This window comes from Ornithodoros turicata, chromosome 3 (genome assembly GCF_037126465.1).
Source record: "Ornithodoros turicata isolate Travis chromosome 3, ASM3712646v1, whole genome shotgun sequence".
Taxonomy (NCBI): Eukaryota; Metazoa; Arthropoda; class Arachnida; order Ixodida; family Argasidae; genus Ornithodoros; species Ornithodoros turicata.
Window position 1 is genome coordinate 60,137,269 of NC_088203.1, and position 15,624 is coordinate 60,152,892.

At 48.6% G+C, this 15,624-nt stretch overlaps 2 protein-coding genes across 2 annotated transcripts; one reads left to right on the forward strand and one right to left on the reverse strand.

Annotated features, from left to right (window-relative positions):
* Positions 1 to 5,113: 5,113 nt before the first annotated feature.
* On the reverse strand, positions 5,114 to 6,222 carry LOC135389540 (uncharacterized). Its single transcript, XM_064619576.1, has 2 exons — positions 6,183 to 6,222; positions 5,114 to 6,003 (listed from the first exon to the last, which is right to left on the reverse strand). Exons 1-2 carry the CDS (start codon positions 6,220 to 6,222, stop codon positions 5,114 to 5,116), a joined length of 930 nt encoding a protein of 309 aa, XP_064475646.1.
* A 23-nt stretch (positions 6,223 to 6,245) lies between these two features.
* On the forward strand, positions 6,246 to 7,136 carry LOC135389541 (uncharacterized). The gene has a single exon (XM_064619577.1). It carries the CDS (start codon positions 6,246 to 6,248, stop codon positions 7,134 to 7,136), a length of 891 nt encoding a protein of 296 aa, XP_064475647.1.
* Positions 7,137 to 15,624: the final 8,488 nt, after the last annotated feature.

Consider the following 15,624-nt stretch of genomic DNA (forward strand, 5'->3'; position numbering starts at 1 on the left):
CATTTCATGCCTTGATGTTGCCATATGTACTCGGGACATCGCGTGTGATCTAATCTGGACTGTGGACGCAGACACAAGAGGAAGCGACCATTTGTCAATCTTCGTGTCTTTCCAACGACATGCCAGATCGCACTGGAAAAAAACGCTCACGGTCCGCAATTGGCAAGACTTCCGTCATCGGAACACTGCAACACTTGACGACGACACCACCCCAGATGAATTCGCCCGGACAATAAGACAGAATCTGAAGCTATCCAGCAAGCATATTAAGGTGCCAATGACGTACACAAAAACAGACGTGAAGTTCGAACACCTCAGGTCAATACGACGACGCGCTGAGCGCTGCTACCGACGGACCGGAAACACAGACGACTGGATTCAAGCGAAAGCCACAAAAGAAAAGATAAAACGACACCTAAAAACGTTGGCTGCACACGCATGGGAGGATACATGCAAATCCCTGTCGTCATCAACGAACCCTGCGAAGCTCTGGACCATTGTAAAAAGCCTCAAGACCATCTCGTCTCAAGCCACTCCTTTTCGTACCATTGCCCTGCAGACGAACGTCCCTGAAACCGCAGTAGCGGACGCGTTTTTGGCCACTCTTAACAAATCTTCAGCAACATCCACCGGTTTCCTCCACCACCGGTCCCTTCTATCCGCAACAGTGGACAACCAGCTAGCAACTCACTCAGCACCCGTAGAAATGGAACACGATTTTACTATCCAAGAACTTCAACGTGCCATCAAAGCCGCGTCTGGCAAGCGAACGTCTCCAGGAGCAGATGGGATAACCTACAAGTGTTTGGCAAATCTTGGACCGAGCGCTAAAGAAATATTACTGAAGATATACAACAAAAGCTGGCAAACAGGAAAGCTTCCCCCGGACTGGAAGACAGCAAGAGTAATACCCATAAGGAAGCCCGGCAAGCCTAAGAACGAAATCGAATCGTACAGACCTATCAGTCTCACAAGCTGTGTAGCGAAAGTAATGGAAAGAATGATCCTTGCGCGCATCCAGTGGTGGTTAGAACACAACGGAAAACTCCCAGAGGAGATAGCGGGCTTCAGAAAAGCATGATGCACAACAGACTGCATCACTGACCTTACAACTGATGTGCAACACATCAAAGCCATGTCTGCAATAACCATAGCCGTATTCCTTGACATAAAGAGCGCTTTCGACTCTGTCAGCCACGCCCACGTGATTCAGGCAGCTAAGAAATCAGGCCTTGAAGGAAGAACAACAGCCTGGATCCGAAGCTTCCTAACTGACAGAAATGTCTATATGGAGACGGCAGATGGCGAAACCAACGTGATCACCCTTCAAAAAGGCGTACCACAAGGCGCAGTACTAAGCCCGACTTTATTTAACCTCGTCATGGCACAGATGGCAGAGATTATCCCCCCACGAGTCAAGTTCACCATATACGCTGACGATGTCTGCATTTGGATGTCCGGGACAAATATCAAGTACATTCAGCAAACACTAGAACTTACTCTCCTAGCGATTGCCATCTTCCTAGAAGAACGTGCCATGGACTTGTCACTAGAAAAAACAGTGTACCTACCCTTCACCCGCAAGCGCCTAAAGAACTTTCATCTTTCGATCAACGGGAATCCGGTACAACGTGTTAAGAAAAACAAGTTTCTCGACGTCGCAATCAACAGAAACCTAACGTGGACAGATCAAGTCAAGGTACTCACGGACGCTACAAAGAAATACATCAACATAATGAAGTTGCTCGGTGGACCCCGCCCAGGGGCAACGGGAAAGCACTTCACTCCCTCCACACGGGGCTCATCCGACAAACCATAGCTCACAGCATCCCTCATCTTCATCGTCTCTCCCCAACCCAAGAAGGACACCTGCAGCGCATACTTAGTCGAAGCCTCAGAATATGCCTAGGAGTCCCCAGGACCGTAAGGACAGCACTTGTGCTGGCAGAAGCAAGAGAGCCCCCCATCCAAGTGCTAAGAAAACAAGAGACGGAGCGGCACCTGATACGTCTCCTCACCAGGCACACGGCTCACCCGCTGATCCAGAAGATCCATAGAAGACAAATCTCCAACATATGGAGCACTTGCGTACATCGAAAGATGCTTGCCGAAGCGCATGGTTCACAGTTGAAGGAAGAGAGAACCTACTAGTTGAAGGGTGGAACGAGAATGGTTTTATTGCAAGAGCGCAGCGAGCGGGGAGCGTGCGCAGAGGCCGACGAAGATCGGCGAGCGCCGATGACAGAGCGCTGTGCCTAGCTGGGTCGCTACAGCTGCTCCCCCCCTTAGCGCGTAGATGAAACGCAAGAGTGGTGCGTCACCAGGACAGAGGCCCAGTGGACGGATTTTGCTGAACGGGGAACGGCAGGCTGGTAAACGGAGTGAGGGGTGGAGACCAGAGCGGCCGTCAGGGCAGGAGCAGGAGCCTCAATGTACGCAGGCTTTAATCGGTCGATGGACACTTGCTCTTGCTTGCCGTTGATGATGAGGGAGAAGAACTTGGAAGTGCGGCTGACGACTTGATAGGGAGCAGCATAAGGGGGCTGTAGTGGCTTTCGTACAGCGTCGACGCGTACGAAAACCTGTGTGCACGTCTCCAGGTTGTCGTGCACGTAAAGCCAGGTGGAAGATGGCCTGGGAAGACGAGGAGGTGCTGGGCGAAGCTGATCGAACATGGCTTTGAGCCGGGAAACGTAGTCTGCTGGATCTGGCGGGGGAGTAGCCTTGGGGGACACGAGGAATCCTCCAGGTAGTCGCAGAGTTGTCCCGTCAACGAGCTCTGCTACGGTGCACCCCAAGTCCGGCTTGAAGACTGAACGGAGGCCGAGCAGGATGACAGGAAGAACTTCCGTCCAAGAGGTGGGGGTGGGGTGTGCCTTGAGGGCGGCTTTCAGTTGTCGATGGAATCTTTCCACCATGCCGTTTGACGCCGGATGGTAGGAAGTGGTCCGAATGCGTTGAGATTCCAGTAAGGTGGTGAGGGCGCTGAATAAACATGACTCAAACTGCCGCCCACGGTCAGTAGTTACAGTGGAGGGCACCCCGAAGCGGGCAACCCACGTGCTCGTGAAGGTAGCGGCAACAGTTGCGGCGGAGATATCAGGCATGGGAGCCGCCTCAGGCCACCGCGTGAAACGGTCTACCACCGTGAGTAGATAGCGGTGACCTTGAGAAGGCGGGAGGGGGCCCACGATGTCCAAGTGGACCTTTTCAAAGCGGGTGTCAGGTGGAAGGAAGGGGTACACGGGAACAAAAGTGTGTCGCTGTGTCTTGGCTCTCTGGCACTGCTGGCAGCCACGTGTCCAGTGCTTGATCTCGGCTTGCATGCCGGGCCACACGTAGCGCGCACTGATTAACTTCTGCGTTGCGAGTATGCCCGGGTGCGATAATGCGTGGAGGGTATCAAATACACGCCTGCGCAGGGATTGCTGGGACAAAGGGTCGTGGATGCCTCTGGGATACGTCGCAGACAAGCGTGGTGGCGATACCGGGAAGAAGGACGTGTTCGAGACGACGCGACGATGTAGAGCTTTTGCGGAGCATGCGGAGCATGCAGAGGTCTTCGTCTGAGCGTTGCAGGTCAGCCAATGTCTCTAGGCTGAGCGGAGTACTGATAGCTTGCGGAAGACGTGGTGACAGTGCGCCGATGCGGCTGAGAGCGTCGGCCACGGGGTTGTCGTGACCGCTGACGTGCCGAATGTCCGTGGAAAACTCGGACACGAAGGTAAGTTGGCGAATCTCCCGTGGTGAGTAGCTGTTGCCGGATGAAGTGAACGCGTGGGTCAGCGGCTTGTGGTCGGTGTATATAGTGAAGACGCAACCTTCAAGAAACGGGCGGAAATGCTTCACCGAGAGGAAGACAGCAAGCAGTTCACGGGAAAAGGTGCTGTATCGAGTAGGAGCATCATACATTTCATGCCTTGATGTTGCCATATGTACTCGGGACATCGCGTGTGACCTAATCTGGACTGCGGACGCAGACACAAGAGGAAGCGACCATTTGCCAATCTTCGTATCTTACCAACGACATGCCAGATCGCCCTGGAAAAGAACGCTCACGGTCCGCAATTGGCAAGACTTCCGTCCTCGGAACACTGCAACACTTGACGACGACACCACCACAGATGAATTCGCCCGGACAATAAGACAGAATCTGAAGCTATCCATCAAGCATATTAAGGTGCCAATGACCTACACAAAAACAGACGTGAAGTTCGAACACCTCAGGTCAATACGACGACGCGCTGAGCGCTGCTACCGACGGACCGGAAACATAGACGACTGGATGCAAGCGTCTTTGAATTTCCGAGAGAAAAATGATAGCGGCTGCCACGCGTGGTCGATCCTTTGCTGAAGCACAGCGCCAACGGCCGACGACAAGGCGTCCACCATGAGCGCGGTGGGCGCGTCGTGCACTGGATGCCTCAGCAAGGTGGCTTCAGCGAGAGCCTGCTTGATACTGCAAAAGGCATCGGTGGCGCGCGATGTCCAGGCAAGGCGGGCATTGCGGCCTTTGGAATCCGTTAGCAACGCTTCCAAGGGCTGGAGGGTGGATGCGCAGTGCGGCACGAATCTTCTGTAAAAATTTACTAGCCCGAGGAACTCGCGGAGCTTTCGTGAGGTAGTCGGCTGCGGAAACTCTTGGATGGCTTTCACCTTGGACGCGAGAGGAGTGATGCCTGAGCGGGTGATGTGGTGGCCCAGAAAATCGAGTTCTTCCACTCCAAACTCGCTCTTGGCAGCGTTCACGATGATACCAAACTCGTTGAGGCGGGCAAAGAGTGTGCGAAGATGGTCGGCGTGTTCTTCCGGGGTGGCACTAGCGATGAGCACGTCGTCAATATAAGCAAATGCGAACGACAATCCTCTGATGACTAAGTCGACGAACCGTTGAAAAGTTTGTGCCGCATTCCGGAGTCCAAAGGGCATGCGCAAAAATTCAAACAGCCCGAACGGCGTGGTTATTGCGGTCTTCCCGATGTCCTCGGGCGCCACCGGGATCTGGTGGTAGGCGCGTACTAGGTCGAGAATCATTCGAATATTCGAGAATTATATATTATTATTTATATATTATAAAAAGTCGGCACCGACGATGGCTTGGGGTACCTTGTCTTCAGTTGTTGACGCTCCCGTTTCCCTGTCTGGCGCAGGGAGGCTGGCAGCGGCGGCCACGGTCTCCGAAAATTTGGTGGTACCAGCACTCATCAGGATTTGCAGACTGTTGGAGAGGCGATGGTGTGCGACGACGGAAGTTGCCGCGACGAGGGCTGCGGTGTCTTGGGCTTCGCGATCGGCCGAAGCGTAGGCTTGATGCAACTAAGCCGGAAAGGCGGCTGACTTCGTCACGCAGCTCCTGGAAGTCCGACGGTGATGGTGCAGAGGGTTGTGGAGATATGGCACAAACAGTTGGCGGCGCAATGTCCATCATCTTATCCGCCATCTCCGCTAAAGCCTCGAGCGAAACGCTGCTCGACGTTGTTAGTATCATGCGAACCGTGTTCGGAAGACGCTGCAGAAATAATTCGCGCAGGATGGATTCGTCCAAGGATGAGGCCCTATCGCCCAACAACTGCTGCATCCGACGCAGCAGCTGTGAAGGCTTACTGTCGCCGAGGACCTCAGCTGTGAGCAATTGTCGCAGACATTCCTGTTCAGAGGCTGTCGTTCTCTTCGTGAGCGCGTCTTTTAACGCGGGGAAAGGGTTGGCTGCTGGGGGGTCGGTGATGAGGTCCCTGACCTCTGACGCTTCGTTAGGGCCAAGCGCTCCAACGACGTGAAAGAATTTTGTTTGCTGTGCAGATAAGCCTCGGAGGGCAAACTGCGCTTCGATGTTGGCGAACCACAGAGCCGGGTCGGCTGGCCAGAAAGGCGGAATCTTCACGGCTACAGCATGAAGAGTGGGAGTTGCGACGCCAGCGGTGCGGGGTCCGGCATCGTCGGCGCCGGAGGGGTCATGGTAGCTGTGTTCTACGTCCGGGTCACCAGTGAAGGAAGAGAGAGAACCTTCTAGTTGAAGGGTGGAACGAGAATGGTTTTATTGCAAGAGCGCAGCGAGCAGGGAGTGTGCGCAGAGGCCGACGAAGATCGGCGTGCGCCGATGACAGAGCGCTGTGCCTAGCTGGGTCGCTACACAGTCATCACCAGGTTATTGTCCCTTGGCTGTTTTCACCCCACCAACCCACACAGAAATCCCTCGTATTTGGAAAAAAGGACAAACGCCATGTCTGGCTCTCAAGACACTTTCTATGGCCCACCTTGAACAACAGTTTCCAGACTCAACACACATCTACACGGACGGCTCCTCCGCTAACGGAAGATCATCAAGTGCTTCCACTGTAAAAGGCTTCACCAAGGGATACCGCCTGTCGCACGCAACAACTTCTACTGCTGCAGAACTACACGCCATACTAAAAGCCCTCCGCCACATCGACGGCTCCCCAGCACAAAAGAGGGTACTCTGCACAGACTCGAAAGCCGCCCTGGCCACTATCATCAAGCAGGATACGGACGATCAAATGGTGTACCACATCTACAAAGCATACACATCTGCAGTGGGAAGGGGGCACACCATCTCCCTCCAGTGGATACCTTCCCACTGCGGAATACCAGGAAATGAAGTAGCTGACCAGACAGCAAAGGATGCACTGGGTAAAACCAAGTTATCGGCAATGCATTTCACAAAATCGGACACCAAGACATTCCTCCACAAATCGACAATCAGATGGTCCAAGGAAAGCTGGAAGCAAGCACTCCGGCACACAGATTTCCTGTCTCACATAGACCCCGATCTCACGGCAATCATTCCTCATGACATCGGCCGAAGCCTCCACACGGCTATTCACCGGATTCGACTCGGCGCGCTATATACTGCCACCACCCAATTCCAAATCGGTATTGTGGCCTCAAGACTGTGCGACATCTGCAAAGTGCCCCAGGACACGTTACACGTACTTATACAGTGCCCAGAACAAGCAGACGCAAGGGAAAGACTGTCCCATGCACTTCAAACACTGGACAAAAGACCATTCGCTTACTACAAAGTAATGGGAAGATGGCCTACAAGGGAACAAGACATGAAGGCACTCAAGGCATTGTGTGTCTACCTAAAAGAAAGCGGTATACACAGCCGCTACTAGCAGCCACATATCATAAACCTCAAAACCACCTAAATGAGATGGAGCTGCAGGCGCCCTTAGGGCAGCCACCCTGGTCCAAGTCTTCCCCCGATTTTTCTTTTTTTTTTTTTTCAGTTAATGCACTACACTTACTACTACACTACACACTACACTACACTTTATGCTCTTTTTTTTTCATTTTGCTGCTTAACTTTTCGCTATCATTCATTCAATCGCCAATGTTAAGAGTAACCTATTTACCGGAGTTTCAAACAGCGAGCTTTAGTGCAAAGTACGCTATCGCCTTTGCGTACGTAAGTGATAGCATGATCGTTCTGCGCACTGTGCGAAGCTCTCTTTATGAACGCGTTCATGGAGTAGTTGGTACATATTCGATACATAAGATACGCAGCCAGAGACAAGGGTTGGCAGACTTCACGCAACAGTTGCTAGTCAACAACTGATAAAATTAAATGCAACAGAAAATAAGGAAAACACAAGGGGAAGTGACAGGAAAAACTGGCTTGTTAGTCATTATCTTACTGTTCGGTGGTCAATTGACTTATCGCCACAAGAGATTAGCTACCTGTGCGACTCGGGCTGTTCGACCACCGAACAGGAATATCTTGACTAACAAGTCATTTTTTTTTCCTGTCACTTCCACTTGTGTTCCCTTTGTTTTCTGTTGCATTAGATTAATTCAGTTATTAGTAAGCAGTTGTTGCGTGTCTGCCGTCCCTTGTCTCTGACTGCGTATCTTCTGTAGCTCTCTTTATGTTTTATGCGCTACTTGCACTTATGCACTAAAACTCTCTAGTAGTGAGCTTTAGTGCATACGTTGCGTACGTAAAAGACCTTTTACGAACGCAAAGGAGATAGCGTACGATGGACTAAAGCGTTGTTGGTTCCGCGCTCAGCGCGCGCGCAAAAACATGAGAGCTTCGCGCATTGCGCAGGACCACCACACTATCCCTTACGTACGCAAAGGCGATAGCATACGATGCACTGAAACTCTGCATTATCGTGTGTTTTAGTACATCGGAAGAATTCTAGGAAAACGATACGATAAAGGAAGTTATCAAATCCAAGCTTAGCAATGTCCCAAGCAGCACAATGTACTGAAAGTCGAGTGCAATAGGGGTGGACGGGTAGGTGGAAGACCTTGAACAGACTCGTGATACTCAAGAACATTGATAAGACATATACCATCCACCCCTATTGCACTCGACTTTCAGTACATTTTGCTGCTTGGGGTGATGTCACCCGTTTCAAAGAAGCAGTGCGATTGGCTTATCATGTAGTATGTATCTCTGAAGTTCCGGCCGCTCTTCGTAGAGAGCTTAAAATAAACATTTACATGCCATTATCACGATGCTGATGCACACACCGCAGGTGTTGTACAGCAGGTGCTCACATAGCTTACATTGCTTGAGACCCGTGTGCTTCAACTGTGGTTAGATAAATCTGAGGACAAAAAAGAAGATATTGTGTGATTTGGAAGTGTCAGAAGAAGCGTTGCTTCCCTCTTACGTGTCTCTGAAGTAGCGATAATGTGATAACTGTACGAGGGCGTTGTATGTTTTCTCATTGATATTTTACTGGTGAACTAAAGATGACATCTTTCACATCTATCACAACACGTTTGTGCGTATACACAACATGTATACGCACTTGGAGCTTCTTGATCACACACAGCAGGGTGCTGTAAAAGCGCCTGATGTCACCTTTATGCAAATAAATGTTTCAACGAAAATTGCTTGAAATGTGCGCTGCACTACACTGACCGTATACTCAAGAAATGGAGTTGTGCTTGACTTTTACGGAGTCTGGTCCGGTGCTGGACAGCTGGTCTTCCGCTTCTACCAATTGCGCAGATACTATGTCTGCAAAGCAGCAAAGTTCTTTCTTTCTTTCGTTTTTTCTTTTTTGTGCAGCAGCATGATGTCAGGCTTGTAGGGATGAGACGGGAGGATGGACAATGGATGACAAATTATACATAAATAAATGTTGGGTAATACCTGTTACCAACCAAACAGAGTAAAAAACGATCCGAAACGCGCGTATCAGAGTAGCCCAACCAAAGTCATCCACACGCAATGATGGCTGTTTGAAGAGAGATGGCATAAAGAAGATTAAAGGAGCTAGGCGTGGATGATTCTGTACGTTCGGGACTTTGGAAACAGATGTTCGTTGCTGGGATGTTACCAATGCGCTTTGAATATCAACATCTTCTCACCTGATTTTCGTTGTCCTTTTTACAGCCTATTCAGGACTTCGGGTTATAGGAGGAGCTGGACCAGTTCCATATTTCCAATTCAAGTAAGCGGCATTTGGACCACGCCAAGTTTATGTGGAAGTGTGCAGGGGACCCCCCCCCCCCCCATCAAATGGGGCTCCCAAACAAACCGAGCGGAAAAGTTTGGAACCTTAAAGTAAGTAGTAACCATTCAACCCAAGTTTTACACAGAAAATCCACGGCAAGTATTGTACTTTTTACTTTAAATTATGTTAAACTTACTTTATTTTTTTATTTAAATTTAAAAAATTTTAAATTGGGCAAAATTTAACTCAGTGCAATACTTGTCGTGGATTTTCTATGTAAAACTCGGGTTGTAGAAAAAAACTAGATAGAAAGGAAGCAGAGAGTGGGAAACAATTTATTTGAAAATCAACGACGCCATCTTGAAGAAATCACGCCGGTGCGGGCGACTGGGGGGGCACGACGGTTGCAGAGGCAGGTGGCCACCTAGTTCCAAGGCATCACACCAGATGGCGCCAGCATCGTAGCTCTATGCGAGAAAGACAGAGAACAACAAAGTACTAGCGGCACGTAAAAATGGCAGCACTGCTCAACAAGTCTAGGCATGCGAGAAAAAGGCATAACCGCAGCGTCACAACAGTACGCGGCTAACAGAAGGCAGGAACCACTAGCCACACGACGGTAAACGTGCGTCAACAGGCTTGGTATGGGACACCGCTAAACAAGTCTAAACACGCGCGTACAGCGAGAAAAGGCTTAAAGTAGCACAGAAGTCATTTTTAACACCCAGTTTTCTTCCTATAAAACTGTTAAGTTTGCCAGTAATACCCCTGTCAGATGTACTAATTTAGTGTCACTTTCAGCGAGTACACTTGCAGTAAGTGCCATTCTTTCGGAGTCACACGGCATCTTTTAGTGACACTAAATGCAAAGTACACTTACGATGAAGTGAGTTCGCCAAACTCACTTCACTTTGCCTGCGACAATCAAGTACGTAGCCTCCACGGCAGGGATTGTGTAACAAAAAGCTTATTTTTGGAAAAGGAAAGAAACAACCCAATCGGAATTTATTTTTGGACAAATTTGTTAAGACAGCGCTGATTTGTATAAGAAAGACGTAAGGATTTTTGGCGTGATTTACCGGTACTCTCGTTCACAGACTGCCCAGTAGAGTTCGTAATCCACTTCGCGGCAGCCATATTTGTTGACATTGCACGGTGGTTGTGTTACCGGCGAAATCGCGAAATACTCGCAGTGAAGCACTGAATAATAGAAGACAAAAAAGACAGGGCATCGTGGTCTGAGATAGAAACCTATGCTATCAGAACATGGGAGGACCAAGCGAAACGCGAAAGTGTATGCTGACATCGCGGGCCAGTTGCACGCGCAAGACACAGTAAACACCACCAAAGAGGTGAAGAAGAAGATTGAAAATTTGTCAAATAAATATACTTGTGTTGGTTCGCAACAATTATATTTATGACGTTCAATCGACTTCAACTGCGAAGAAAATCTTTATGAAATGTTTCTGAATGTAAGAAAAATGATTTTACCAAGAAAGCATGGCGCACTCCCCGATGTTAGGTGGGAGTTCAAGCTCGCCCATCGTCATCACCATGACTACTTAGTGACACTTACTTATGCCGTGCAGCAGGAGCCTAGTGAAAGTGACATTACAGGACGGAGTGCACTTCAAATAAGTGACACTAAATTAGTACGTCTGACAGGGGTATAAGATGCACCATACGAAGTAATTTACACCACAGAGTCATAATTGTTGCAGAAATTGAATTTAAAATACGCCGCAAAAAGCGACCGTGCACAACGGTGGTGAAGAGCAGTACCAGCCTGTGATCTGCCTCGCGCTGACGCTATAAGGAGAACGCTCGCTGATTGGCCTAGAGAAATGTTTTCTGCTACTCCCCTGTCGTCTGCTACTCGGCTGTTCTGGGTTCTGATAAAGCCTTTCTCCTTGCTCGGTAATGCTTCGGCCGCACCTTCTATCCCCAATTCTCCGGGAGAACTGGCAAAACAGGTTTACGGTGGCAAAAGGACAATGCGCTGACCCCCACTGACCGGCAAACCACAACGAGTCCCCTTATGCCGTCATCGGTGACGTGCCATCATACCTCCTAATCCTCGTTATAGCTGGAGTGGCGAGTTAAGGGTGAAGGCGCGGAGCTATGTTTATGTGAGTTTTTTTCTGGGAAACAAATTGCACACATGAAAACCTTTCGCGCTATTCGGTATAATGACACACACACTCTCATCAGATGTCTTAATCTGAATTTTTTTTTGATGGCCCTCTGTACTCCTTTAACACGAGCACGGTAAAACAATGCGCAAACACCGGTAAAGCACTCACCGTTTTCCCCTGTGACTGCTCATCAGCCAGGCAGAAACTGAGCGGGCGCGGGGACTGCGGAGCAACCGAGTGCACGTCTGCTCTCCGCGACAGCCAGCCAGAAACTGGGCGAGCGCGTGGACTGCGGAGCAACCGAGCGCACGTCTGCTCTGCGCGACAGCCAGCGAGCAACTGACTGGGACGCCGCTCCGCGGCCGCTACGCATGCGCGCGCGCTCTTAGCGCCCTCTACGGCGACCACCTGCGAGAGGCTAAGAGAGAAGAGGATTCCTGCGCCCCCTGCAGGCCGTTCTCATTGGTCGTGACGTCATCCTAGTCCGTCTTTGCGTCCTTGAACAGAGTGAAAAGACACTCACTATCATCGGACACGTACGCTACATTCCCTCATTGTAAATCCGCTCGTCACAAAATCCACCATCACCGTTCACCAGTGACGAACCACACATTCGCACCCCATCAGACGCAGACAGAACCCCACCTAAGCTACGCTCTTCCACTGACGATCAACGCAATTGCTAGGAGCAGAATTAACGTGTCTACACCCGCCAGTGTCCAAGAGAGAAGTGAATCCTTGCGCCCCCTGCAGGCCGTTCTCATTGGTCGTGACGTCATCCTATTGTCTCAGGGCTACCCTGTTTTTTTTTTCACTAATGCTCCTTTGGACAACGTCCACCTGAAACAATAGTGCCACGGTATGACGTCATCATGCATCTGCGTGGCTCAAGGGTGCGTACGCTGTAGACAGGGGACCTATTATTTATTGAATCACTATCCCAAGATTATTTCCTTTATTCTTCTATAACGATTGCATAGGAAGCTATTGAAGAAGAGCACCATGCATGAAAACTGATCGTAGGGATTCCAAAGTCTTACTAAATGAGACTTGCAAAAGAACAGAATATCCTAACACGTAACTCCATCAACGGCTAATAAGAGGACTAGGCACTCAACAAATCAACACAGAGTACGGGTAACAAGGAGCACAGAACGATGCGTCTCCTCCAACCGACAGCTAGGCACGGAACTGAGTCGTAATGCGTTTTCTCCTCTATAAAGTCATGCATCTGTCTCTCTTGCGGTTGATTGCGGAACTAATTTAATCGCGAAATTATTAAGAATAGCACTATTTCCATTCAGGGCAGCACTATCGACATCGTCAAGACAAGAATGTTCCTTGTCGAAAAAGAAAAAATACAAAGCGTCAACAAAGGAAAGCATGCATATTGGGGCATGTCAGGACACGTCAGGACAAATCGCACGACTGTTGGGCAACAGAGGAAAACAAACACTTGAACAGAGTGAAAAGACACTCACTATCATCGGAGACGTACACTACATTCCCTCAGTGTAAATCCGCTCGTCACAAAATCCACCTGCATTGTCGAACACCATTCACCAGTGACGAACCACACATCCGCCCCCATCAGAGGCAGACAGAACCCCACCTAAGCTACGCTCTTCCACTGACGATCAACGCAATTGCTAGGAGCAGAATTAACGTGTCTACACCCGCCAGTGTCCAAGAGAGAAGTGAATCCTTGCGCCCCCTGCAGGCCACTCTCATTGGTCGTGACGTCATCCTATTGACTCAGGGCTACACTGTTTTTTCCACTAATGCTCCCCTAGACAAGGTGAACCTGAAACAATAGTATCGCGGTATGACGTCATCATGCAGGTGCGTGGCTCAAGGACGCTTACGCTCTAGACAGGGGAACTGTTACTTATTGAATCACTATCCCAAGATTATTTCCTTTATTCTACTATAATGATTGCATAGGGAAATATTGCAGAAGAGCACCATACATGAGAGGAGATTGTAGGAATTAAGCATTTCATTCCCAAAGTCTTACTAAATTAGACTTTCAAAAGAACAAAATATCCTAACACCTTCAATGCCTATATACAACGAGCTAATCGAGACATGTCCATCCCTTCCGAGAGCCAGGCAGCTAACTGAATAATGTCGCTTTGTTCCTCGACTGGATAAAGCCATGCACCTGTCCCCCTTGCGGTTACACTCTGAACTAAATAAATCGCAAAATTATTAAGAATAGCACTACTCCCATTCATGGCAGCATTATCGTCAAGAATGTTCCTTGTCAAAAAACTACATGTAGAAGGAAAACATGACAGAACAGGCCAGGGCATGTCAGCGCATGTTAGTCAGACAACAAGGGAAAAAAAAGCAAAGAGAAACACTTGAACAAAGCAAAAAACCAACATCAAACTATTTCTAAGCACACGCACACCTCTTATTCAAAAACAGTGCTCATCATAAATCTGTCCAGGACAATACATACCATTTTTGTATTGCTACACTTTTTTCCAGTAACGGTCAATGCATTGCTACAGACTGCGTGACGTCATCACATCCTGCCTGAAGAAGACAGCGGCAAAGACAAAGAATCGTATTATTTATTGAATCGCAAGACTATTTCCTTTGTCCTACTCTTAATGATATTCATTCTTACATTAAAATTCAACAAAAAAGCACACCAGTAAACTACCACTGCTCTTTTAAAATAATAAGTGAGTCCACTCAACATCATCACCAGGCTTATGTAATACACGACCCTTTCTATGCTCGCATACTCATTCTAGGCTACACCTGCGAGCAAAAAGGCGCGAAAGCCGGGGGCAAAGTTCCATTCGTGCTCGACGGAGGACTAGACAGAACGCCTTTACGGGAACATGATGGCATTCCCACCATATTAATGATTATTGCATTGCAGTTTAGAAAAACTACTAGAAAACTATAATTTTAGGAGCCTATTAAAATTATACTTTCTATGGAAACTATAATTGCCCTATTACTTGGATCGCTATTAATGAAGTGCTCCAATTTTTTCTCTCTTCCCATTTCAGCCTTGTCATGCAGTAAAGCAGACTCACATCCAAAATAATTAATTTACACTGAGGGTGCCGTGCTTCAGGAATTCCTATCCTGCGCTCAGATGCAAGCATTTCTGCACGAATACCTATAACAGCTTACTTCTTCAACATACCGAGCTCCTAACAGCATCTAACAAACAAGCAGAGAAACCCGCTTCTCAGCTTTACCATGCGCCTTTCTTCTGCACGAAAGCAATGATTTGAGGAAAGAGCAGCGAAAATTGCGCGCACTTGTGCTTGACTTAAAAAAACTGAGGCATATGCTAATAAACTAAGAAAAAGACACTCATGTCTGGTATCAGATAATGCTACATACACAGCCGCATTGTCCCTTCGTAAAGAAAGCACAGGACGAGGGCACACAAATTCCTTTAGCGAGTAGGGAAAAGGCTTAAGACCTCAGGAATAATAGCACAGTCACCGGACATCGCCACGCGGCTAACACAAGATAACAACAAGGTACTAGCGGTAGGTAAAATTGCAACACTGCTAAACAAGATCAGACATACCATGATGACGTCACAAATCAAGAAAACAAGCACGCACACTCAGACAGCAGCTCAGTAATGCACAAGGAGACGTGCTTTATAGGAATTTCTACTCCACACTCAGATACCAGCATTTCTGCACAAATACCTATAAATGCAAACAGCTTACTCCACCAACATATCGAGCAAAGTGAATACTGGCACTCAACATCATATAACAAAAAACAAACAAATTCAATTCTTATGAACTCTTCTTTGCCAAGCAGCAGTCTTCTGTTCTACCTGGATGCTGACTTTTTCCCCTCGCCTACATTCTGAGTAAAAGCAGTGAAAGGAAAAAAGAACCGCGAAAAATTTTACGCATTTGTGCGCCAATAGCTGTAACTGCGAGAAACCGTAGCGCACGCTAATAAACTGAGTCATACACAGTTGCATTGCCCTTGCGTAAAGAAATCACAGGACAGGGATACACAAATTTCCTTAAGCGAGCAGGGAAAAGGCTTAA